The sequence below is a fragment of the Thamnophis sirtalis genome, unplaced genomic scaffold (assembly GCF_051295495.1).
Source record: "Thamnophis sirtalis isolate CommonGarterSnake01/CBP01778 unplaced genomic scaffold, rThaSir2_p1.2 scaffold_3, whole genome shotgun sequence".
In the NCBI taxonomy this organism is placed as follows: domain Eukaryota; kingdom Metazoa; phylum Chordata; class Lepidosauria; order Squamata; family Natricidae; genus Thamnophis; species Thamnophis sirtalis.
In genome coordinates, this window is record NW_028261383.1 from 83310843 (window position 1) to 83336230 (window position 25388).

General features: G+C 38.6%; 2 protein-coding genes across 2 annotated transcripts; both read left to right on the top strand.

The window, feature by feature from the left end:
- Positions 1 to 3168: 3168 nt before the first annotated feature.
- Positions 3169 to 5008, top strand: LOC148048039 (ovomucoid-like). Its single transcript, XM_087709379.1, has 4 exons — positions 3169 to 3268; positions 3660 to 3682; positions 4351 to 4460; positions 4797 to 5008. The coding sequence occupies exons 1-4, from the start codon at positions 3214 to 3216 to the stop codon at positions 4840 to 4842; spliced, it is 234 nt and encodes a 77-aa protein (XP_087565505.1). The 5' UTR covers positions 3169 to 3213; the 3' UTR covers positions 4843 to 5008.
- A 770-nt stretch (positions 5009 to 5778) lies between these two features.
- Positions 5779 to 25112, top strand: LOC148048040 (ovomucoid-like). Its single transcript, XM_087709378.1, has 4 exons — positions 5779 to 5861; positions 23962 to 23990; positions 24452 to 24561; positions 24899 to 25112. The coding sequence occupies exons 1-4, from the start codon at positions 5807 to 5809 to the stop codon at positions 24966 to 24968; spliced, it is 264 nt and encodes an 87-aa protein (XP_087565504.1). The 5' UTR covers positions 5779 to 5806; the 3' UTR covers positions 24969 to 25112.
- The last annotated feature ends 276 nt before the right edge of the window (positions 25113 to 25388 follow it).

Below are 25388 nucleotides of genomic sequence, written 5' to 3' on the forward strand. Positions count from 1 at the left end.
GGTGTTCACTGTATTGGATAAAAACAGCATTGGAAGTCAAAAAATCTTTCACAGCTGTGAATATTGCTGCCTCCTTGTGACCCCACTTCCATAGAGCTTTGGCATCTAGGAGCCTATGCAGTGGATCTGCCACTGATACCTTATGGAGCAAAAACAGAGCATAAAATTTTTAAAGCCCCAGGAAAGATTGTAACTGAGACTTACTAGTAAGCACTAGCACCTGTTTAATGGCTGCCAACTTCGTGGGGGTTGGATGGATGCCTTTGGCATCAATCAAGTACCCTAAAAATTCAACTTCAGAAACCCAATTTGGCATTTGGAAGGTTTGAATTTTAACCCCATTTCCTGGAACTTTGACAGAACTGCTCACACTTTAGCAAGGAGATCAGTGCTATCCCTGGCAGAAATAAACACATTGTCAAAATAAGGGATGACTTCAGGGATACCATGGAGCAACCACTTCATAAGACCCTGAAAGATTCCCGGGGCGACACTTACACCAAACTGGAGCCACCGGCACTTAAAAACTCCTCTGTGGATAACAATGGTCTGTGCTTCAGCAGTCACATCGTCCACAGAGAGCTGCTTATATGCCTGGGTAAGGTCCAATTTGGTGAAGATGGAGCCCTGCCCCAATGTGGGGAGCAATTCTTGGACCACAGGGACAAGGTAAGGATTAGCCTCAAGCCCTTTATTTATCATGCACCGGTAATCCACACACAATCTGATAGAACCTTATGGGGCAAAAACACAGCATAAAAATTTAAAAGCCCCAGGAAAGCTTGTAACTGAGCCTTACTAGGATAAGCAAGGGAAGGAGCTTCTTTGAAAGGGACGGCATCACATACTTCAAGGTAGAGCAGAACAGGTTGCCTTCAATGTGGACATCGCTGCCTGACATTGCTTTGGCTTGACAACTAGCATCAGGTGAATGCCACTGGTCACGAAAGATTGCAAAACAATCTTCAGCAGTCTGATGTGCTTTGGCGGCTGGTGTACAATAGGCTGGACAATCATTGGCTTGGTTATGGAGAGGGGGAGTCGAGCGGCACTCTTTCGCCAGATGTCCTTTCTTTCTGCAATTCCAGCACACAGCATTTTTAAAACGGCACCAAGCATGGGGATGGTTTCTGTCACAGCCTGTGCAATGGTTCTCAGGTGACTCCTTCCTCAGGTGCCCTGCTCTAACCCCAGTGGCTTTAAGGCGGCTGACGCCAGCCTCGTCAGGATCAGACAAAAGTTCTCTCTTAATTAAGGCTCTGTGTGCTGTGTCCTCTGTGTTTTATTCCTGGGTTTATCTCATAATAATAGTCACACTGCCAAAACTCTGACAAGATTTTTACCCCTTTCCAGATGTTCTTGGCTGGGCATTGCATATATCACGCCCTGGTGTCTCCTTTCCAACCTGCGAGTAATGGTATGGTGGAGCGAATGGAATGATCCATTAAGGAATCCCTAGTGAGGTGAGGCCCAGGGGATTTGCAAGCCTGAGTGAATAAGTACCTTTTAGTACAGCACACTGTACTCTGTTCATTTACTCACTGTGGCCCTGCAGAGTTGTTAATGGGTTGCCGCCTCCAAACCAACCTTGATTGGCTTGACCCAAGTTACTGTGCGGATAAATCACTGGACATCGCCGGCCACGCCTGGTCATTTCAAGTGGGCGATGTAATATTCATGTGCAACTACAGGGGTGAGCTGAAATGGTTACTGGGACATATTTTGCAACTAACCGCCCCCTGCTCTTACAGGGTTGTTTTGAGCAATGGGCGCATTTGGTGTTGCCACATTGATCAGCTGCGTGGGTGGCAGGCCTCGAGGCAGATGCAAGCTGATTCACCACCCTGGGTGTTCCGGTTGGTTCCACAGCCAAGTCACATCCTCCTTCCAGTTGTACTGCCATTTTGGTGCTGGATTTACCTGTCAGAGCAGGTTCTGCATTGGGTCTGTCAAATGAGGAGTCAGCGCAGTGTCCAGTAGTTCTTTGGGAGAATCAGCCTCCAGGAGCTGCCACGAAAGTAAGAAGTTTTGGCCAGCTGCATAGGCGGCCAGCATACTTGCATGATTACGCATGCGCCAGGCTGGTGGAAAGGAGTGTTATGTCCGTGCCCCGAGGACGTGGCCACGCATGCTCCAGCCAAGTGGGAGTGGCACTGTTGTTGTCAGTTGGAAATAAATGGTTGGTTTAAACTGCTGCCTCACCTCAGTCAATACCCCTTCTGAAGATTTAATAGCATTGTTAAATACACCACACATCCACTTTACGGTCTGTTTCTGCCGCTCTCCTCCGGGAAGAGGTTTTGAAGTATTTCTAGCAGGACTAACAGATTCTATAACAGTGTTGTTTCCTATGCCATCCATCTGGTAAACTCACAAGATTCATTTTTCTCTCCATATCAGAGATGGGTCCCTTCCAGTTCTCCTGAACCAGTAGTGCTGCCTTCAAACAGAGAGCGAACTGATTCTGTTTTTTAAAAAGTGGGCCCATCCACCCCTGGGTTATACTTACCTTTCCAGCTTCCAAAGCCCAGCTGATCTGGGGTGGCAGATTGAATTGCCGCTCCTCAGCTTTTTTGCTTTTTTCCATTCCTTTTTCCATAATTTTTATTCAATTGCACACACAAACTCAGAGAACCAGTAGTAAACCGATTAAGAACCCACCACTGCTCCATATACATGTGTACATCTGAACTAGACTGTGTTGTTTCTTTGTGTCATGCAATATATATGGGCATATACATAATGTTGTATTTCTTTATTTATTTTGTTATGTTTATATAGTGTATATTGGAGACAATGACCCTTTCAAAGCTGTATGTAACATTCAAAGTGACAATAAAGTTGTTCTATCATCTATCATCCATCCATCCATCCATCCATCCATCCATCCATCCATCCATCCATCCATCCATCCATCCATCCATCTATCTATCTATCTATCTATCTATCTATCTATCTATCTATCTATCTAAATATTTTAGATAGATGCTTCTTGAATCCTGGGTTAATTGTGTAAAAGGAAGTTTACCCATTGCCAAGCTTGCCACCCACTTCAGCATCAGCCAATTCCACATCCAATTGCATCCAGAAGGGAGAAATTTCATCACCAAAGTAGTTAGAGTATCTATATATAGCCTGGAAGGGCAGGGGAAAGCTTAGAGGCCTCACCTTCAGGATCTGCTGCTCCAAAGAGTCCAAGTTCAGTGAGGAATCATGAAGCCAGGAAATTTTCTGCTGCTCACTCTTCTGCTCTTCTTCTTGTACTCTGGTAAGTTCTTTTTTCTATTTTAACTTTTCCTTGCCTGGGAGATTGGAGGACACCCTTGTCTCCAGGAAAAAAACATATTTTTTTCATAGTTCCTAAGAGGTCTTATGCAGCATTCCAAATAGTTGGAATAAAGTGGTTCTTTCAGGTGTAACATAAGCAGAATTCCTGTAGAAATCAACAATATTGAACTGCCTATTGATATACATCACTTGTAAGGGTTGGTTTTCACTGGACTTTCTATTAATGTTTTGTTTTTATTTCAGCTGGTCAATAATGTTAATGGGAGGGAGCAAGGGACAATACAAATTGAAATGCACTAATAAATTATAAAAAATAAGAGAAAATATGAAATTGTTTCAAATGTTCACATTTGGCATGGTTTTTTTTTCAGATATTGCTGCACAAAATTTAGGGGTGAGTACTTTTAGTTATTAAATTTTAATTACTAAATGAAGTCCTTGGATAGGACCCAGAAGTGTGGATACATAATAACCCCATGCCTGTCCCTCCCCATCACCACCACCTTCGTGGACAACATGTAACCTCAGATACAATAAGACTCAGAACGATTTTTCATTCTGTTTCCACTCATCCTCCCCCATCGGGCCAGTTCTTCTGTTTTTATCCATTCCCTCTCCCAAGCTGCTTACCTTCCCAAGCCTTTCCAGGGCACAGCACACAATTAAAGACATTTGCACTGCAAACCTAAAACATTACAAACTAAACAATATTTTAGGTTATTATTAGACAGCTGTTTCTTTCAGTGTATCTGGCGTGCATACATATCCATAATAGTGAGACAAGTTTTTGCAAACTATGGAGATCTAAACAAAAATATAACAACTATAAATTATAATTTCTGAAAATCCCAGATCCATTTTCCAGCATTGCTGTTGTATAATGGTTTATATTACAACAAGTTGGACCACCCAGAGCAGGAAGGAACTTTGTAGAAGAAAAGAATTAAAAGTTGATGGGATAAATCAATTTGGCCCATGGTATTCAAATAATCATCAGACTTGCCCTCTTAAAAAGAAGGGCAGGGAGTCTTATGAAATAATTCATATGCTTTTTTCCCATAGAGTTATTGTCGGGGGTACCCAAAAACCCTCTGTCCCCGGGATTATCAACCCCATTGTGGATCTGATGGCAGGACTTATACCAACAAATGTAATTTCTGCAATGCCTACATGTAAGTACATGTTTCACTCTGTGTAACTGGAGAAGAAAGCATTTGGATGGGAAGCCCTGGATTTCTAGGCTTCAAAAAAGGAGTGTGTAAACTTATGTTCTTTTCAAGTATTCACTCAAAAACCATTTTCCTCCACAGAGAAGTTGCATGGTGGTCCCAAGCAGAATATTTTACTAATTTTACGGGGGTGGGTGGGAGGGAAGCAAAGACAACTTGTCACTTTCAGAAAATGCCAAGTAATATTGCTGACTATTACAGACTATTTGCTGGGTGAGCCACTATAGTGGATGTATCTCTCCGGGTTTTTAATTCAATTTTTATCCCTGTTTCCTTCAGTCACGGTGGAAGAAAACTTCGGCTGAGAAAAAGGGGAAAATGTTGAAATCTTAAAATGCAGAAGGCTAAGGATTATTGATTAAGGATATCTCACCATCTTCATGCCTTGCTCATTAACATCCCCTCAAAAATGCTGTTCTTCCCTCTGATTCTGCTCTGTTGCTCTATTAAATGTCTTTCGCAGATTTATCAATAAACAAAGCAAAGCATTATCTCTCCACGAGTCTTCTTTTGGAACTTGTTTCCACCATACTAGATTTTTTAGTTAAGATTGTTGTTCATACTTGAAGAAAGCCAAACATTTCGCATAATAAATTCAAGAAAAAATCAATCAATCTCTGTAGAGGCAGGATTAGGAAAATTATGAAACTACTTGGTTTTCTGCTCTCCTGTCATACATAGGATGGAGTTACTATTTGGCAACTTAATACCAATCAATCTGTCATGGTTTATACTAATTATGGCAATAAGTCCTGTTTTCTGGGTCATTAAAAAGAAGGATAGATTAAAGTTATAAAGTGAATAATTTGCCCTCTCAAGGTCCCATCAGACTGTGTCCCAATGACCAAAGGGAAAGCTAAATTGGAGAAGGCAGCACCATTCAGAAGAAGGGAAGACCACCTGGCCTTATGTCTTTCTATTCTATTCTGCTGGCCAGAAATTTTTATCTTTCTTATCAACATTTGTTACGTCTGTGGTGTTATTGTGGCAGATGGACTAGAGGACTTTAATTTCTTCATTGTCGTGCAGAAGTATGAAAATATTTCAATCAGGAGAGAGGTGCTTCTTGGGTAATTGTATTAAAGGAAGTTTACAAACTGGCCAGCTTACCACAGATTTCAACAACAGCCAATTCCACATCCAGTTGCATCCGGAAGGGAGAGGCTTCATCACCAAAACAGTCAGGGTATGCACATACAGCCTGGAAGGCCAGGGGAAAGCTTTGAGACCTCATGTTCAGCATAAACTGCTCCAAAGAGTCCTACCTCAATCAAGTTCAGTGAGGAATCATGAAGCCAGGAAGCTTTCTGCTGCTCACTCTGCTGCTCTTCTTCTTGTACTCTGGTAAGTTCTCTTTTCTATTCTAACTTTTCCTTGTCTGAGAGATTTGAGGACACCCTTGTCTCCAGGAAAAAACAGAAGATAGTTCACAGATATCCTCAAGGATCGCTCAGTCAAAACCATCTTCCTGTTTCAGATTACAAATATAATTACAAATATTAATAGCCATGGTGGTTCTATCATAGAATCTGCTTTAAAAAGTTACATGAAGCAAGAAACACGTGAATGCTTTGTGTGCAAGAAAAAAGGGTCATTTAAAAGCAGACTGCAGAATCTGGAAAGCTAGAATGCAAAAACTACAACAAGCCAACAGTGTGAAGGAAAAAAAACTGATTTTGCTTCAGATAATGAATATATTTTTCAATCCAAAAGTTGCACCTCATCTTTGAAAGCATGGTATGTTTGTTGATTCACAGGGCAAATGACAGAAATTTCTTTACTCACCTTGAGCAGAGTAAAACAGAAAAAAAAACTACACAGCTTGTTGGCAAATAATAGAATGAAAAGAAATAGGAGATGGTTTTCTTTACTTTCCTTTTTCTCAGGGTGTCAACAGAAAGGTACCTCTAAAAAATGTACTGTATGTCCCTGCTCTTGAAATTAATCTTTTGTCAGTGAAAAAACGCACAAAACAAGGCACTGTAGTAACCTTTAAAGGGGACAGTTCTGTCATAACAAAAGGAGATATTTTACATGCAAAGGCAAAAATTACAGATGAGCTGTATCAGCTGAATTGCAATCAGGTAGTTAATATTGCCAAAGAGGAAAAACACATTCAAACCACAGCAGCAGACAGCCAGGAGAGCTGTCCACAGAAGAAGAGGAAAATGAAGGATAAGAATAAAAAAACAACAATAGGAGACAAAACTAAGATGAGAAATGGGACTGTGATAAGGAGTACCAAAGGTGCGTTTTTCAGGAAGCAACTGGACTTTCTGGTTTTTCTTTGAAGACCTTTTGCTTCTCATCCAAAAAGCTTTGTCAGCTCTGACTGGATGGTGGAGAATGGAAGGATTTATATTCCTTGCGGACAGCTGGTCATTTTCATTATTTTAGCAACTCATTAAGGCCATCTGGAGGTTTATCAATGTTATCAGGGTCACCTGAGTGATGTAAATGAGTATGGAGCTTTCTTGGAACTGTTGAAAGGACTGTGTTGTAAACTGGAGATAGATGATTATAAGGAGTAGTTGTTGAGTAGGGTTATTGGAATACATGTTAGAATGTATTTTGTTTTGCAACAACTACAGAAGTATTCAGCCAGTAGATGGCAGTATTAAGTTTGCATCTATGGTTATAATCTATGGTTCCTTTTGTTCTGAAGAGAGTTTTCTATGACAGTTGACACTGTTAAGCAGCAAGGACCATGGTGTCTGTACACTGCACACTTTATTTGATCTGTATGACTATGTGATACATAGTATTGCATATTACATTATATTATTAACAATATAGTATAATATAATATAATGTAATGTAATGTAACGTAACGTAACGTAACGTAATGTATTGTAATGTAATAATATATAATATTACATGATGTAACATATCAGTGCACCATCGTGCCAAATGTCCCTGTCCTAATGTCCCCATTTTCTTGTACCCACTTCCTGTGTTCTTATTCATGTTTATTCTTATTCCTGTTATCCTTTACATTAGTGACAAACTAAATAAATAAAATACATAAAAAATAATCATTCTCTGCTACCAATCTGTATGGCTAAAAAATAATCCTCTGCTACCCTTTGTATAGAATAAAACAGAATAAAACAGTGGTGAGAATATTGTTTTACAAAGGAATTTTCAATTGAGTTGAATTCTTGACCTGAAAGCATTTGCTAAAAGCAGCCAGATTTGAATAGCTGAGTAATAGAGTCTTGGACAATTAATAATATTTGTCAATCAAAGCAATCCCAGAACTTTAACTATTTTTGTAAATCCACGTGACTCACAGCAGACTATGACAGTAAAGACAAAATATCTTACTTGACCTTGAAATAGTATTGCCTCACATTTCTGCTGAAGAAGATCCAACAGATGGCGCCTAAGGATAAATGAGAAACTGATATATTAGAATCCTACAAACTCTAAACCTTCAGTGCCAAAATGAATGAAAAGTATTTAAGTGTGTACATGTGTGTTTAAATATAATCTATGTATAGTTTTGTATAAAGTTTGCATAAATTTATTCAGTTTTGGGTGGTTAGAGATAAAGAGAGGAGAGAAAGGAAATGTGTACTGTAGTAGGATTTTGGAATGGATCTTTGAAACATGCCGAATAACAGAATAAGCTCCTGTTACTTGTCCCAGCTTCTGCCAACCTAGCAGTTTAAAAGCACATAAAAATGCAAGTAGAAAAATAGGAACCACCTTTGGTGGGAAGGTAACAGCGTTCCGTATACCTTTGGCATTTCGTCATGCTGGCCACATGACCATGGAGACGTCTTCGGACTTTGACTTTGAAACAGAGATGAGCACCACCCCCTAGAGTCAGGAACAACCAGCATCTATGGGCAAGGGGAACCTTTACCTTAATAGTAAATATATTGTAAAGAAGGCTAAGTAATTAGGAGAAATAGCAACCCATCCTACCAGTATGTCAACTGATCCATCATTGAATATGAACTTAAAAAGAATGTAACAGTACATGGTTGTGTATGGAAGATATTTTTGTTATCTACAAAGATGGAAAAAATGAATGTCAAAAGAACGGTGAAAGAGGAGAGGGAAAGAAGAATTATCGACAAATGTTCCTTGTGAAAGAAAGCCTTCAAGAATCTCAACAGAAGTAAATGATTAAGATGGATGTAATCGAAACAGATTTAAAGTCAAATCTAGAAATATTGGATTGTATTTAAAAATGCAAAAGCATTTATTTAAAAGCAGAGATTACAGATATCCAAATAAACATACATAAGAGTTACAGGGGGAAAAAACAAGATGACCACAGTTGGGATTGAAACTTTCCTTACTAAATTAGTTGTTAAGTGAGTTGTGCATGATTTTATGACCTTTTTGCTTCTGTCTTCAAGGAAATCACATAGTTATTAAGTGAATCCAACTTTCCCCATTGTCTATACTTGTTAGAAGCTCCAGGGAAAGGGATGTGTACCACATTAAGGAGATTCTAGGAGTCCATTCTGAGTCCATGCAGTTTGACTTGCTTCTTTTTCACTATTGCTTGATAAATAAAGAAAACATGGAAATTTTTCACACATCTATATATAAAATCCGCAAGATTATTTATGTTGGCGTATTTGTATAGTTTTCTCGCATCTCAGGGTTCTGTCAATTTGCAATTTCCAGCCCAGCAGTCTCATTCTCCAAACTGCACAGAATCTTAGCTACAGGTTCTCCCTGCGAACCCCCAGCAGCCCACCCCTAGACTGTAATTCTATGGAATCAACTGCAGGAGAAGTCTTTGCCTAAATCAGTTCTCTAGTAAACATTTTCTTTAAAAGTTCCTATATTTAATTTTCCCCCTGAACTCTTTCTTTACATTTTATATTTATAAACTCTAATCACTTCCCATCTTCACTATTGCAACGTGCTCATTAACCCACATTAACCCATCAGAGTGGGGAGGCAAGGAATGTTGCAGGTCCCATCCCCTAGGGAGATACACCTGGTGGGAGCCAGAACCTTCTTGGTGTTGGCTCCCTCTCTCTGGAACATCATTCCAAGAGATTAGAATGGCCCCCACTCTAGCACTCTTTCAGAAGGCACTGAAGACCTTGTTCTGCCAGCAGGCCTGGGGAACCCAGAGCAGGATGAAGCCCATTAAATGGCTCTTGTGAGGTCTGTGTCAGGGTGGGGGTGATCCAAGCTAGCAGGAATAGCCAACACTCCAGAAGATAGGCTAAAGGTACAGAAGGATCTTGACAAACGTGAACATTGGGCACTATCTAATAAAATGAAATTCAATGGTGAAAAGAGTAAAGTTCTATATTTAGGCAACAAAAACGAAATGCACAGGTGCAGTATAGGTGGTACCTTGCTCAACTGTAGTAACTGTTAAAGGGATCTTGGAGTCCTAGTGGACAACCATTTAAATATGAGCCAACAGTGTGTAGCAGCTGCCAAAAAAGCCAACACAGTTCTAGGCTGCATAAACAGAGGGATAGAATCAAGATCACGTGAAGTGTTAATACAACTTTATAATACCTTGGTAAGGCCACACTTGGAGTACTGCATTCAGTTTTGGTCGCGACGATGTAGAAAAGATGTGGAGACTCTAGATAGAGTGCAGAGAAGAGCAACAAACATGATTGGAGGACTGGAGACTAAAACATATGAAGAACGGTTGCAGGAACTGGGTATGTCTAGTTTAATAGAAAGAAGGACTAGGGGAGACATGATAGCAGTGTTCCAATATCTCAGGGGTTGCCACAAAGAAGAGGGAGTCAAACTATTTTCCAAGGTACCTGAGGGTAGAACAAGAAGCGATGGGTGGAAACTAATCAAGGAGAGATGCAACTTAGAACTGAGGAGAATATTCCTGACAGTTAGAACAATTAATCAGTGGAACAGCTTGCCTCCAGAAGTTGTGAATGCCCCAACACTGGAAGTCTTTAAGAAGATGTTGGATAGCCATTTGTCTGAAATGATATAGGGTTTCCTGCCTAGGCAGGGGGTTGGACTAGAAGACCTCCAAGGTCCCTTCCAACTCTGCTATTGTATTGTATTATTATTTAATTATATTTATTTACTATAAGACTCTTTTTTATTAATGTTATTGTTTTTATATGAGGTTTTATAAGCCATAGAGGTGAATGAATTGCTATTGAGAGAATATTAATAAGTAGGCCAAAATCAAGTTTATGAAGTTGGTTAGTCTTAATATAAAAAGCTTGTGAGAACCCAAGAAACAAATGTAATCTTAGCATATTTAAAATTATTAAGTGCGTATGTTGCTTATCTACAGGAGAATCATGCAATGGAACAAGATGGATATCAATTAATGAAGGCTTGGGTAGGACAGGTTTACCTCATTGCTTCTTTGGCAGAAGCTAAAGGTGTGGTTATTTCAGTTTAAAAAAGATTCCCAATTGACGTACAACTGATTAGTGATGCAAATGAGTATTATTTAATTCTATGTGTTAAAATAGCTGAAACTACATAGCTATTATTAATGTTTATGGACCTAATGTAGTCTTTCTTATTAGGTTGCATGAATCTCTTCAACATTTGAATTAGTCCATTTATAATAACAAGGGTTATCTGGTCCTGAAATACACCAGCACAGAAAAGAAAAATTATGAGGGAAACAATTAACACCTATAAAAAGGAATTTGTTGATATTTGTTATATATATTCTTAAAGTGCATATATGGAATGTGCATTTCAAAGCTCATTAAGGTATTGGGAATTGTTTCTTTATTGAATGATAAAGAATTTGTACCACAAATGAGGATTAAGTCCTTCTATTATTATGGTCTGAATTCAGAAACTTAAAGTTCTCAAATTTTTGAATGGGAAGCATATAAAGCATGTCTTTGAGGTATTCTTTCTATGAATCATACAAAAACAAGACTAAAAATAAAAAGGAAAATAGTTTCAATGACAAAGACAACATTTATGGGCATAGGTAGTTAGATAGATATCTACCGTTTCATACAGAAAAATACAGAAAAAGAAATATAAATTAACTACTATAATATCACAACAGACAGAATTTATGCTAACATGTTTATGACAGAAATTATGGTAGACTTGGTAAGAACTTGCCTAATTGCTTAAAACAAAAGGAAGATAAGAGTAATGATTCCAATTATCAGAGGTGAAACAGATGAAATGTATAAAACTTCAGGGGATATAAACAGTCATTTTAAAGATTTTATTCAGAATTATATATTAAATATATTGAATGAAGGACTTTTTAAATAAAACTAATCTCTCACATTGAGATACTGTAAAATAACATTTTTTTGCTCCATTATCTGAGGTAGAGAATACAACAATAATTTTAAAAATGGCAAATGGTAAAATAACAGAACCTATTGAGTGGTATTTACACATCTTTTGGTATACTTCATCAAGTACATTAAGTTATATTTAATAAGGGATTTTAATTGCTAGCATTTAAGTAGGCTTATATAGCAGTTATATCAAAAGCAGATAAAGATCACACATGGTGGCCTAACTGTCATTTAATCTCATTGACTAATAGATTTAACAGCAGCATAATTAACAGATTACAGCAAGTAATACTGTTCGTTATTAAGAATTATCAAGCAAGTTTATAAAAATTAGCTAAGCAACAAACAGAATTATGTTTTGTAATTGTAGCTTTAATAGATTTGAATAAAAATAAAGATGTTTGTGATTGTATTAGTTGATGCTGAAAAAATCTTTGATAAAAGATATAAACAAAATATGTATATTGCACTAAAAAGGTTTGGATTTCCTTTGGAATTCATAAATCAGATAAAGATGCTATAGAAGTTGCCCACATCTAAAGTAAAGATTAATGCATTATTTTCTCCTGCTTTATTTAGAGGAATCAGACAAGCTTTCTTTCACCTTTGTTTTTTAATATCTGTGTGGAACCTTTAACTTGTGCTATTAGACAACGTAGGAAGATCTACGGAATAGCATATAATTCCATTGAACACACATTGCTTTTCTTGCAGCTGAAGTGAAGGTTCAAGAATCAAGGTGCAAAGTTAGCTTCTGTGTGAAGTTGATTTTCTTGGCTGAAAATCTAAATGGGCAACAGATACTGCAAATATTCATCACAGTCATCTTCCTTATTCTCTTCAGACAGCCACCCAACCAGAGACAAAATAGGGTGTGTAGAGTACCCATATATATAAGCAGTAATTCCATCTTGCCAGGGTTCAATGAAAGCCTTTAAGGACTTTAGAGAAGGGATCAATCTGAAATATTTGGACTAATTTCTCCAAAGGAGGGGGAGAGGGCAAAATTGCAAATAGATGTGGAAGGCCACTGAGATGGTCACTTCCTTCTCTTGAATGACCCAAACTACCTCCCAAAGGGCCAAACTGGTGAAGCTTATTTTTCTGTAGCAAAATTACAGAAGAGCTGAAACTTCTGGGCTGGAAAAGAACTGAAACTTCTGAGCTGGGAAACACATACATGGGCTGAAATTGGCACATGCTGAGTAAACATAGATTGGGAAGAGTGTAAGGTTGATCATGCTACATGTCTTCATTGAGCATTACAAAATAGTGCACTAGTCCTCTGGTCAGGGCTGTCTTAATGCATGGGCCTGATGGGTACTTGCCCATGAGTCCCACGAGCATAGGGGCCCCATACCGACACCGACTTAATTGGAAGTGCCAATAAAATAAATATATTTTTAATTTTATCGACCATTTACATTTTTATTCCTGTGAGTAGTTGTTGTAGGGGACCCAGTACACTGCTTTGCTTGGGGCCTATGATGCTGTTAAGAGAGCCCTGCCTCTGGGAGCTGAGGAGAATGGTCCACCAGCATCTTAGGATACTTTGCCTCCAGGCTTCTTGGAAGAATTCCAAGACTGTGTTGTATCTGCTTGATATGTCAGAACAGGGAAATAAATCCCTGTCCAGGTGTAGCGTGGAGAGAGGGGCTTCTTGCAAGTAATATCAGCAAGAAGTTTGCCATTCCCCTGACTTCTGTTGGATTGGCTCCATCTGAGTACTGTACAGAAACCATACAGAAAGTAGTCAATGTGACACTACCAAATGATCTCACAGAGATTATTGCATTTTAAATTAATATTTATATTTCAAGACTGCCTGATTCTGGGTGATTTACAGTGAAGTAAAATTATTGTGTTTTTTTTTAGCAGATTTTATTATTTTTTTCCCTTCTACAACACCTTACAGTCATTACATCAACATTGTTATGTCCTCATACCTGTACATGTATGTAATATTTTGCTTCTATATTTACACACCTTTATACACAGTTCTATATATATTTATATATAGTTTTTGGGCTTAATTAATTGTATTCTTGTTTTGCAGCCATTTGTACCAATTGTTCCAAATTTCATAATATTCCGACTCTTCTTTATCTTTTAATTTCAGTATTAATTTGTCCATCTCTGCACAATCCAAAGTTTTTTTTATCACTAATTCGTCTGAGGGGATATTATTTTGTTTCCAGCATTGGGCAAATGTATTCTAGCTGTAGTTAGCAGATGTGTTAATATGTACTTAATTTTCTTTGTATATTTCCCTTTGATTATTCCCAGTAGAAAGATTTCGGGTTTGTATTTTATCCTGTAATTTCTTGCACCCATTTCCAAATTTTTGTCCAATATTTTTGTGTTTCCGGGCAGGTCCACCATATGTGATAATAAGTCCCTTGTACTTTATTACACTTCCAGCAGGTCAGGTTCAGGTTTGGGTACATTTTAGCCAATCTTGTTGGTGGTAAATGCCAATGATAAAACATTTTGTACATATTTTCTTTAAGTGCTGCTGATCATGTTAGTTTATAATTTGTGTTCCAAATTCTTCCCCAATCCACTAGATCTATGTTGTAGCCAAAAGTTTTGGCCCATGCTATCATGCAACCTTTGACTTTTTCTTCTTCTAATGTTACTTCTAATAAATATTTGTAAATTTTTGTTATGAATTTATTTTCAGTGAAGTAAAATTAAATATAGCCCAAATCAAAGAAAAGGGGATATTGAGAGACTAACCTATAACATGAAAAATATTCTAAATAACCAAATCCAAACTAAAGGTAAGTTCTGAAGGATAATTTTACTAGCCTCTACTGACTGCAATGTACAAATTATCATTGTGCCCTTTGAATGCTGTCCTTCCTTATTATTTCCTTATGGCTGAGAAAAAATGTTTACAGTTTTAAAATTTGATAACAATTTCATTAGAAGCTGGTTTTCATATGTTTCCTGGGTTCCATAATCACAAAGAAATGTAATATTGCTAGCCTATTTAAATCTACTCTTAAAAACATGCCTTGAGCTGGTGAGGGAGAACACCTTAAGGGGATTAGAATCTGACTTACTTTTTCTGGATGTTAACTTTTTGAATTGTTTGTATAGAAGTGCATTGATTTGACTTGACTCTTTTTGTAAACGCAGTGGGTTTAGTTAGCCTAGAAATTAAAGATGTGAGGGCATAAACATAATAATTAATAAATGTATTAAATGTAATCGATCCATCAATAAACCACACCTACAATTTCCCATAATGTCACAATTCCTTATTTGAACATACCTTGGGAAAGAGAAATATTATTAAAGAACTTCATGGCTGGGGTGTGTCTGTAAATAAATGACTTTGGATGGGCCAATTTTTATACACTTATTGAGAATGAAAGAAAGATCAGATTCTTCAATACAGTCACCAGTAACTTAACGTTTTGAAGGCCCGGCTTTCCCCCCAAGCATTGGGAGAAGACTAAATAATTAAAAAAAGTTCATCTTTTTAAAAAATCTTAACCTCAGTTAACACATAGAGAATATTGGAGTTCAAGGTGGTATCTTTCTTGTAGAGATGGTGGTCAAGTTGGCTGGTGCAACCTTGAAATTGCCCCTTAAGAAGTTATTATTCCTAAATTCAAACAGATGATTTTTTTCCATATGAAATTCCTCCTGCTTTTTTAATAAATGGGTTTACCTCCTCCTGCCATCATAAAAGTGGGGTGCAATTTTCTCCTTAGCCACAAATATTTCTTCTTCCAATCAGTGGAATCTGGATTGTTGCAGTGGTTTTGTTATAAAAAGCTAGAAATGTGATGTACAGGTGACTGTATGCTGTCTCACCAAAGAGGATGTGCTGAATTCAATAGATACATATACACCAACCCTTATGTAGAAGGGCTAAGCTACATATCAAACATCCATTGGTGATATCCTCACATATGAAGATTGACACTGGGAATTCGGAATAGTATAAAATTTACTAAATTCCTAAATCAGTGGAGTCTGGATAGTTGTAATGGTTCTGTTGTAAAGAGCTAGAAATTTGTTGTTCAGGTGACTCACCAAAGAGAACATGCTAAATTCAATAGAGACATGCAATACCGGTACTGTGGTCTGTATATAGAAAGGCTAATCTGTATATCAAACAATCCTGATCTGTATTGATATCTTCATGTGTAAAAATTGTCAATGGGAGTCACTGGGAGTTGAGCATAAGATAAATTTAATAAATTACTATTACTATTGTTATTATTATAATATTCCACACTTACCTATTTTTATGTTCTGCACGTCTCAAACACCCAACCATTTTGAATGGAATCAATGGCGCCATGTTTAAGATAAATAAACAAAAATTTGAATCAAGGCTCTCCTTAACCAAAAAATTGATACCAGATTTGGCTGTCATTTCACTTGCTATGGCAATTGCTATTCAATGCATTATTGTCATTAATTTTCATGTAGTTATAAGTCAGCATCTGTTTCCTGTTCTCCAAGAAGCAGTTTTTAACATACAGCTTTTTTTTTACTTCTTTAAATATTCACATTTTCTTTTATTCATAGCTTTTAAAAATGTACTGTATTTTTTTTTGGACTGTAAGATGCACCAGAGTATAAGACACAAGATTTTGAAGAGGTAGATTAAAAAAAGTTTTTGCACTCTGCAGACCTCCCAAATGAGCCCACATTGAAAGTGCCTTTGTCACATGATCCTTTCCCTGCACTATTCTCTGTATTGCCATATTATTGCCTTGGTAAATGTATTGCAAACTGACAGTAACTGACATAGCTTGACAAATTCTGCTTCAGTGTTAAGAAACCATGTACTGGAACAAGAAACAGGAAAAGTTTTGAAGAGGGGAGAAATTAGGTTTTATCCGGCTTAGCTCTTGGCTTGAGTTCCCTTCCACTCTAATTCTGGTTGTCTGCTTTAGTTTTGAGCACATGAGAGTAGGGAAGGGGAATGTGAGAATGGAATCTGGTTGCTTCTTTGCATCTTCCCTCTGTCATACAGTACGTCATTGGAAAACCTTGCAATCTACATCTGGACAATTGCATTGATTATGCAAAATATAATTATAACACCCAAGGGAACATGCTTTGCCAACATCTGGTCTCTCTCCCCCTGCCTATTGAAAGAAAGCAAATGGAAATGCTCTTTTCCAACAGTGAATGAAACAAAGGGAGAGCAACATGGCTTGGTCATTTTTTTCTCAGCTGGGAGACTTTATAAAGGGTTGAATGTGCTATCACTGGATGTTTTTAAGAACAGCCATTTGTCTGACATGGTCTGGAGCAGGGGTGTAAAACTCAATTTCATTGAGGGCTGCAGTAGGGTTGTGTTTGATGGAGGCCAGGGCATGGCCAAAGTGGGCATGGCCAGCTTGATGTCACTCATGTCGGGAGTGCCTGTGCCTGTGGGGACCTGAGCGCTCTGCCAGCAAAAACGGGCTCCTGAGCTCCATTTTCACTGGCAGAGGCACTGTGAATCGGTCCTTCACTGTTTCCAGGGCAGTCCTGCAGACAAGATCTAAGTACCCTGCAGGGCGGATTTGGGCCCCGGTCCTTGAATTTGACACCAGTGGTCTAGAGTCCCCTGCTTGTGTGTGGGGGGTGAGCAGTAGGACAGACTTACAACTGGAAGTGGAACTTTGAGGCTACTGAGAAGGTCCCTTCCCATTTTTGAATCACCCACCCTGTCTCTCAAAGGGCCAAACTGGTGGAACTGAACCTTCTGTAACACAGTTATAGAACAGCTGAAATTGATGTTCTTGAAAACACATCCATGGACTAGATTTGGCACACACTAACTCGATTTGGAAGGAATTTGAGTGAATCATACTAGATACTTTCATTGCAAAATAGTTCACCAATCCTCTGGGAGGAAGGGGAGAACAGTCTACTAACAAGTTCAATCTTAAAGTGCTTTGCATATGGGCTTCCTGGAAGACTGTGTTATACCTACTTGTTATGCCAAGGAAACATCCCTCCAGGGATACTCCCCCTCCAAGGATAGCCTGGAGGGAGAATATTGTTCCAATCATTATTATATAACAAGAAGGTTTCCATTTTCCTGCCTTCAAGTGAATTGACTTCATCTGAATATAGAAACCGCATAGAAAGTCATTGTGAAACTGATGTACGATCCCAGAAAGTTTAATGCAATTGAGATTAATATTGATATTTTAAGACTATAAAGGGAAGTAAAATTAAAAATACCCTAAATCAAAGAAAAAGATAATATGGCTGACTGAGATACTAAAGCATAATATGAAAATACCCTAAATAACCAATCTGAAATCAAAAGTATGTTCTGAAGAATGGTCTATCAGTTATGGTGTAAACATTATCACTGTGTCTTAAAGGTAAAAGTTCCCCTTGCACATATGTGCTAATCATTCCTGACTCTAGGGGGCAGTGCTCATCTCCGTTACAAAGCCGAAGAGCCAGTACTGTCCAAAGACATCTTTGTGGTCATGTGGCTGGCATGACTAAACACCAAAGATGCATGGAGTGCCGTTACCTTCCCACCAAAAGTGGTTCCTATTTTTCTACTTGCATTTGTACATGCTAGGTTGACAGAAACTGGGACTCACTCTTTTACACAGTGCTAGGGATTCGAACCGCTGAACTGCTGACCTTTCTGATCAACAAGCTCAGTGTCTTAGCCACTGACTCACCGTGTCCCTTGTATTGTGCCTTATCGGTCCTTAAATGCCTTCCTTCCTTCATGACTTCCTTATGACTGGAACAAATGTTTATAGTTTCAAAATTTAATGACCATTTCTTAACAAGATGGTTTTCATGTGTTCCCTGCATTCCACAGTCACAAAGAAAGCTTAAGTCCGCCCTTAAAAGCTGGCTCTTTCCACAGTTCTTGGACTGTAGTCAGGAAAGAACACCTTATGGAGGTTAGAATCTGACTTATATTTTCTGGATGTTTACTTTTTGAATTGTTTGTATTGTAGTGCACTGCTTTGACTTGTTCCATATTTTGCCCTTCTCATAGATGGAATGTTTGGAATGTTTGGAATGTTTATTATAATTTATAGGCCGCCCTTTTCCCTGAGGGGACTCAGGGCGGCTTACAAAACACGGGGAAGGGGGTACAAAGACAAAAACATAAGACAATACATAATATTAAAAATAGAGCACAACATTCATTCATCATTCGGGAGGGGACGAACTAAGATTTTTTTATCCCCAGGCCTGACGGGATAGCCAGATCTTAAGGGCCGTGCGGAAGGCCTGGGCGGTGGTGAGGGTGCGGATCTCCACGGGGAGATTGTTCCATAGCGTCGGAGCTGCAACTGAGAAGGCTCTCCTCCGTGTAGTCGCCAGTCGGCACTGACTGGCGAATGGAATTCGGAGGAGGCCTACCCTGTGCAATCTGATGGGACGCAGGGAGGTAATTGGCAGAAGGCGGTCTCTCAAATGGAGAGTGGAATGGTGTTGTGTAGTCCAGGACTTTTAAGTGAATGCAAAAACAAACTTAATGAATAAATAAAATAAATTTAACCAGTCAATTAAGAAACAATTCCTACAATTTCCTATAATGTTATAATTCTACACTTCAACATCCCTAGGGGAAGAGAAATATGATTCAAGGATCTTGTGGATGTGAGAATTAGGTGGCCTATAAATTTACTAAATTCTAACACTAAACTCTTACTGTTGTTATTATTGTAATATTTTTTTGATGTTTTGAACACTTCAGACACCCATCCAGTTCAAAAGGAATCAACAGGGCCATTTCAAGATAAGTGAACAGAAATTTCAATCAAAGGTCTCTCTTACCAAAAAATTGACACTCAGTTTGATGTCTGTAACTTCAGCTGTTGCAGCAATTGTTATATCGTGTGACATTGCCATTAATTTTTGATGTTCTTATAAGTCAACATCTCTGTTTCCTGTTCTCCGATGAACCGTTATTCAACATGCAATCCTTATTTCCCTATTCACATTTTTCTTGCTTGCTTTTAGTTATGCAATCAATAGTAATATTATATTACACAAAAGTACCAAGGATATAAGTATGTTTTCCAGAAATGACACTAGTAAAAAGCATGTTGAACAAAACTACCCTACGGCAAAGGTGGATTTCTGCCAGTTTGGCCCGGTTCAGCCAAACCAGTAGTGGCTCGGAGCAGCGGAGAGCAAACCAGTACAGTGGGTCTTTTGGCCTGCCCACTCATGCTCTATACCTGTATTTATGGCAAAAGGCAAATTGCGCGCACACACACAACATGTGGAGCTTGCACTAGCCTCAACAATCAGCTGGTTGTCGCAGGGACGGTAGATTGCGCATGCGCGTGCAGCACAACTCAGGTGCGTGCGCGATCAGTGAACCAGTAGTGATGGTAAGTGCAACTCACCACTGGTCCACCGGATACATTCAAAAAAATAATCAAGTTCTATAGAGGCAGGATTAGGAAACTGAATAGAAAACTGCATAATTTTGTGAATGGTAGCATTCACATTATTACTTTGGATCTCATTTTAGATTAGTATCGACTTGGAATAGCATAAACCCACTCATTATCTTTCCCATAAAATGAGTGAAAGGTGTCAAATGAAGTTTTGCAGATTCATACTGAGAGCCCCAACTTTCATGTGAGAGCTACTTTGAGAAGAACAGCTGGGAAATCATTCAGAGGTCTTTTTAAAAAATGATCTAAATCAACACATATGCCACATTTTTGTCCTTACTAAAAATGTCTTACAAATCCTTTTTTAATTTTTAAAGATCCATAGAGTAATGGCCAGGGGAGGTGAAGAGCTTATGTAAAGAAAAAGGAACAGTTGGAGCAGGGCCGTCTTAACAGCATTATGGGCCTTGGGCAAAGCAGCGTATTGGGACCCCTACGACAACTACTCACAGGAATAAAAATGTAAATGGGTGATAAAATTAAACATATATTTATTTTATTGGCCCTTCCAACAAAATCGGTGGTGATATATTAAAAACACGTTGTGCAGCAACAACTAATCAACATTTGAACAGTACACAAGGCTTGAAAAACACAATAAAACTCAGTAAGCCATTCAGATTAGTATGAAATTACTACAAATTTCCTATTATAGCAAGCATTTGTGGCATTAAAACCAATGTTAATTACTAAATGCATGTTAGTATTAATTAAAAATTACAGTAAAATGTAATAAATATGCTGCTGTGTTTATATGATACAAGGTGCATTGAAGGGTTAACATAAACAGATTAGTATGGGGCCCCTAGGCTTGTGGGGCCTATGGGAAAGCCCATATGTTAAGAAAGCCCTGAGTTGGAGCCTACAAAATAAGTCTCAATACCATTGAAATTAAAAGTGGCCCTGACCAAGATATTAGCCTATATTTTTGGCCAGTTCCTTCATTTTTGGAGGCCACATGTTTCTAGCTTCCTGGATAATTTGCATAGACATTTTTGTTTAATTGGTGCTGCTTCCTGCATATTTCAGCAATGTCAAACTTTCACATGTGATTGTATTGAGATGAAGAGATTACATCACCAAAGAAGCAGGGATGTGCATATATAAGACATGAGAGAGCTTTGAGGTTTAACCCTCAGCATCTACTGCATCCAAAAAGACCTACTTCAACCAAACTCACTTGCACAATCATGAAGGGCGGAGTCTTTCTGCTGCTTGCTCTGGCAATGTTCTTCTTGTATTCTGGTGAGTTGGATTTCTTACTCAAAACTTTTCATTTTGGAACATTTGCTCTAAGGACCCATATTTCATTAAATCTGTCATCTAAAAAAAGACCAAAGACTTCCTCAAGGTTGCTTTAGTTGACAATGGTTCAAGCTCAGGGCTTTCTTTATAAGATAGAAATGAAACCAGGAGGCTGTTGATGCAGATTTGACCATCTCACTAGAAGATCCTCTACACCAACTGTTTTTAATCTGTGACTTGTAGTGTTTGGAGAATGTGAAGCAACTTAGAGGGCAGGCATAATTTTACTTAAAGCTGATGAGGTATAAGAAGAAAATAACACTGCGTGCTTTCTATCAAACATCTAATCCTGTTGTCAGTTTGTCAAATATATATATATATCAATCACAATAGTTTTATTCACTTTTTAGTTTTAATGTTCAAGTATTACAGGGATGCAGTGGCTCAGTGGCTAAGACACTGAGCTTATTGATCAGAAAGGTCAGCAATTTGGCAGTTCAAATCCTTAGTGACGTGTAACTGAGTGAGCTCCTGTTACTTGTCCCAGCTTCTGCCAACCTAGCAGTTCAAAAGCATGTAAAATGCAAGTAGAAAAATAGGGACCACTTTGGTGAGAAGGTAACAGCGTTCCATGTGCCTTTGGCATTTAGTCATGCTGGCCACATCACCACAGAGACGTCTTTGGACAATGCTGGCTCTTCAGCTTTGAAATGGAGATGAGCACACACACCTCTGGAATCGGGAAAAACTAGAACATATGTGCAAGGGAAACCTTTACCTTATCACAGAATTTGTGAATTATTCACATCAGCATTCTGTGTAGAGGGAGACCTCAGTTAACAGCCCTAATTGGAAACTCATTAATAAACAAAATGACTGATAAGTGGAAAATCACATGACTGTGACTATTCTTTCATTTTTTGCTAAACTTTGGAATGCTTACTCTGATTCTAGCCAGTGATGTGCGGTGAGGTTTATGGCTGGTGAGGCAAAAAGAAAGAAAGTGGCTTTTGGTTGCCCTGCCACTATGTCTATGCCGGACATAGCGGCAGGGCAGCTTTTGCCCGCTTTCAAGAAAGCTTTATTGAAAGCAGCTTAAGTCCACTTTTCTTGAAAGCTTTCTTGAAAGTGGCCAAAAGCCGCCCTGCTGCTATGTCCGATATAAAGGCATCCCGCCTCTATGTCAGACATAGTGCCATAGTGCCGGGGCGGCCAAAAGCCGCTTTCTAGAAAGAAAGAAAGAAAGAAAGAAAGAAAGAAAGAAAGAAAGAAAGAAAGAAAGAAAGAAAGAAAGAAAGAAAGAAAGAAAGAAAGAAAGAAAGAAAGAGCAAGCCTGCCAGCAGAGGCGGGTAAAAGATCTGCCTCTGCTGGTGGGGTGCCCCGACACAGAGAAAGAAAGCTGGTGGGCTGCCCTCCCTGCCTCTCCCTCTGAGTGAAGAAAAGCACCCGTGCACGCGCAAACAGACATACACATTACATACAATTACTTACAAATTACATTAATTTTGAATTCCTCCCCCTCACTCCAACCCACATACCTTTTCCAGCTGGGTTAGCTGCTGCCAGAGTCCCCAATGGATGACTCTGCTTAGCTGTTTTAAAAAGCCTCTAAAAATGCCCTCTACAGCAGGAGGCAAGAGAACCACTTGCCTCATCTACATAAATAATTTTTTGGCTTTTAACCCTTGCTTAACTCTGCTCAAGTAATCATAAAGTCAGACTAAATGAGGCACGTGGTTCTCCCACCTCCCCCTGTAGAGGGCACTTTTTAGAGGCTTTTTTTAAACAGTTAAGCACTAAGCAGAGTCATCCACTGTGACTCTGGCAGCAACTACCTCAGCCTTTTTCCTTTTAATTTTTTTTTTCTTTTCATGATGACAGTGGTGAGGCCCCGCCTCCCCTGCCTCCCCTGACTGCACGTCACTGATTCTAGCGTAACTACTACAAAGGGAATAAATATTTGAAGAGAGTAAATAGGTACAACATGGGGAATACAGCAGGTATTTCTGAATGTGCTTGTGGCCCCCATTAGGCACCAGCACATTGCTTTCTACGTCTATTCTACTTTAATTGCCTGCTAAGTATCATGTAATCCCTTTCTCTCCAATCTCTCCACTTTGAAAGGGAGGGGAAACAATAGGACAAGCACAGAACAATGCATACTGACTGAAATGGTGACCATGTGACTGAGGGATACTGCACAAGTCATGAACACAAGTGGTGGTTGCAAAGTTGTTTTTTCAGCACATTGCAACATCTGCAATGGAAATGAAATGAAGGTTTCATGTATAAAGTACACATATTTTCTAATAAAATCAAAACAGTGGCTTTGCATTGGATCTGCTTTATAACATGCTAGCACCAGTATTACTTGTTTAATTTTTTTTTCAGCTAGTCAATTTTCCAATGGAAAGTGGGAAGGGTTGGACAGGGTGCAAACACACACATATATAAATTAAAGTTTTAAAAAAGCTAATAAGGCATTGTTTCAAATGTTTATATTTTGTACTTTTTTTGTTCCAGATGCTGCTGCAAAGATACCTGATCTTGAGGTGAGAACCAGCTTATTCTTATTAAATGATGTTCCTTTAACCAACAGAAGAGAAAGTATATTTATTGTTTAATTCTTTATAATTATATATTATAATACCTAACTTTTAGAAGACAAAAATCATTTAAGGAAAGTTATGAACCATAACTATACATGATAAAATAAAGAAGTTACTTTTATTATTTTATATGAATGGTAGCTTAAAGATACAAGACATAGTTCATCAAAAGAAAAAATCCATTGTCTGACATCACAAATGGGGGATGGATATTTGGGGAATAGGAGCGAATAGGATTGTGCTTTTTATGTTTCAGAAAAAGCAATCACAGTTTGGGAGTATAACAATAATCAGTTTGTCAAAGATTGGGTGTTCATGTTATGATCGTAAGTTCTGTGGTCCTGCCTTCTTGATAAATAGATCAGGCAGCTCCATCAAACAAATCATTCGGTTTTCTCCCACAGATCTATTGCAAGGGGTACCCAAAATCCATATGCACTTTAGAGAAAAGACCCCACTGTGCTTCTAATGGCAAAACCTATGGCAACCGGTGTGGTTTCTGCAATGCATATGCGTAAGTATATGGCCGACTCCCTGCACCTGGAGAAGAGACCATTTTTCTAGGTAGCCCAGAATGTCTAGGCTTTAAAAAAAAGTGTGAACTGATCCTCATTTCAAATAGACTATCAGTATTCACTCAGAATTCATGTTCTGTCACAGGTAAACCATAGAGTGGTGCCAAAGAGCCCACCTTATTAATGTTTGGAGGGTGAGGGAAGGTAGCCAACTTGCCAGTGCCAGGACATCCCAAGGAACCTAGCTGATTATTTTAGTCCTTTGTTTGGCTGGGCCGTAATGGTGAATACCTCCATGGTTCTTACACTTATATTTTGACTTTGTTTCCCCATCAGTTACAGTGGTAGAAAACTTCGTCTAATAAAGTTTGCACCATGTTATAAACCTGGACGTGTTGAAGACTAAGGAAAATTCACTAAAGAATGCCACAGGATCCACATGCCTTGTTCATTAACTTCCCCACAAAACTTCTCCCATCTGCTTCTGCTCTGTTGATCCATTAAATGTTTTTAGTTGATTTATCAACAAATAAAGGAAAACGTCTCTGAATGAGTCTTCTTTTGCAATCAATTTATCAGGATACTGTTTATATGGGTGGGTGGACCTTTCAGTTACTGTTGACTCCTGTTAACTGCCTCGACAAGTCCCTGCAGTTTTCTTGGCACCATTTTTTTTATTTCGGAAGTGGTTTGCCCAGCTTCCTTTCTTAGAGCTGACAGAGAACGACTAGCCCAAGGGCACCCAGTGGACTTTGTGTGCAAGCTAGGGTACAACTCATGTTCTCCTGTTTGCTAGCCTGATGCTTTAACCACGACACTTGAACTG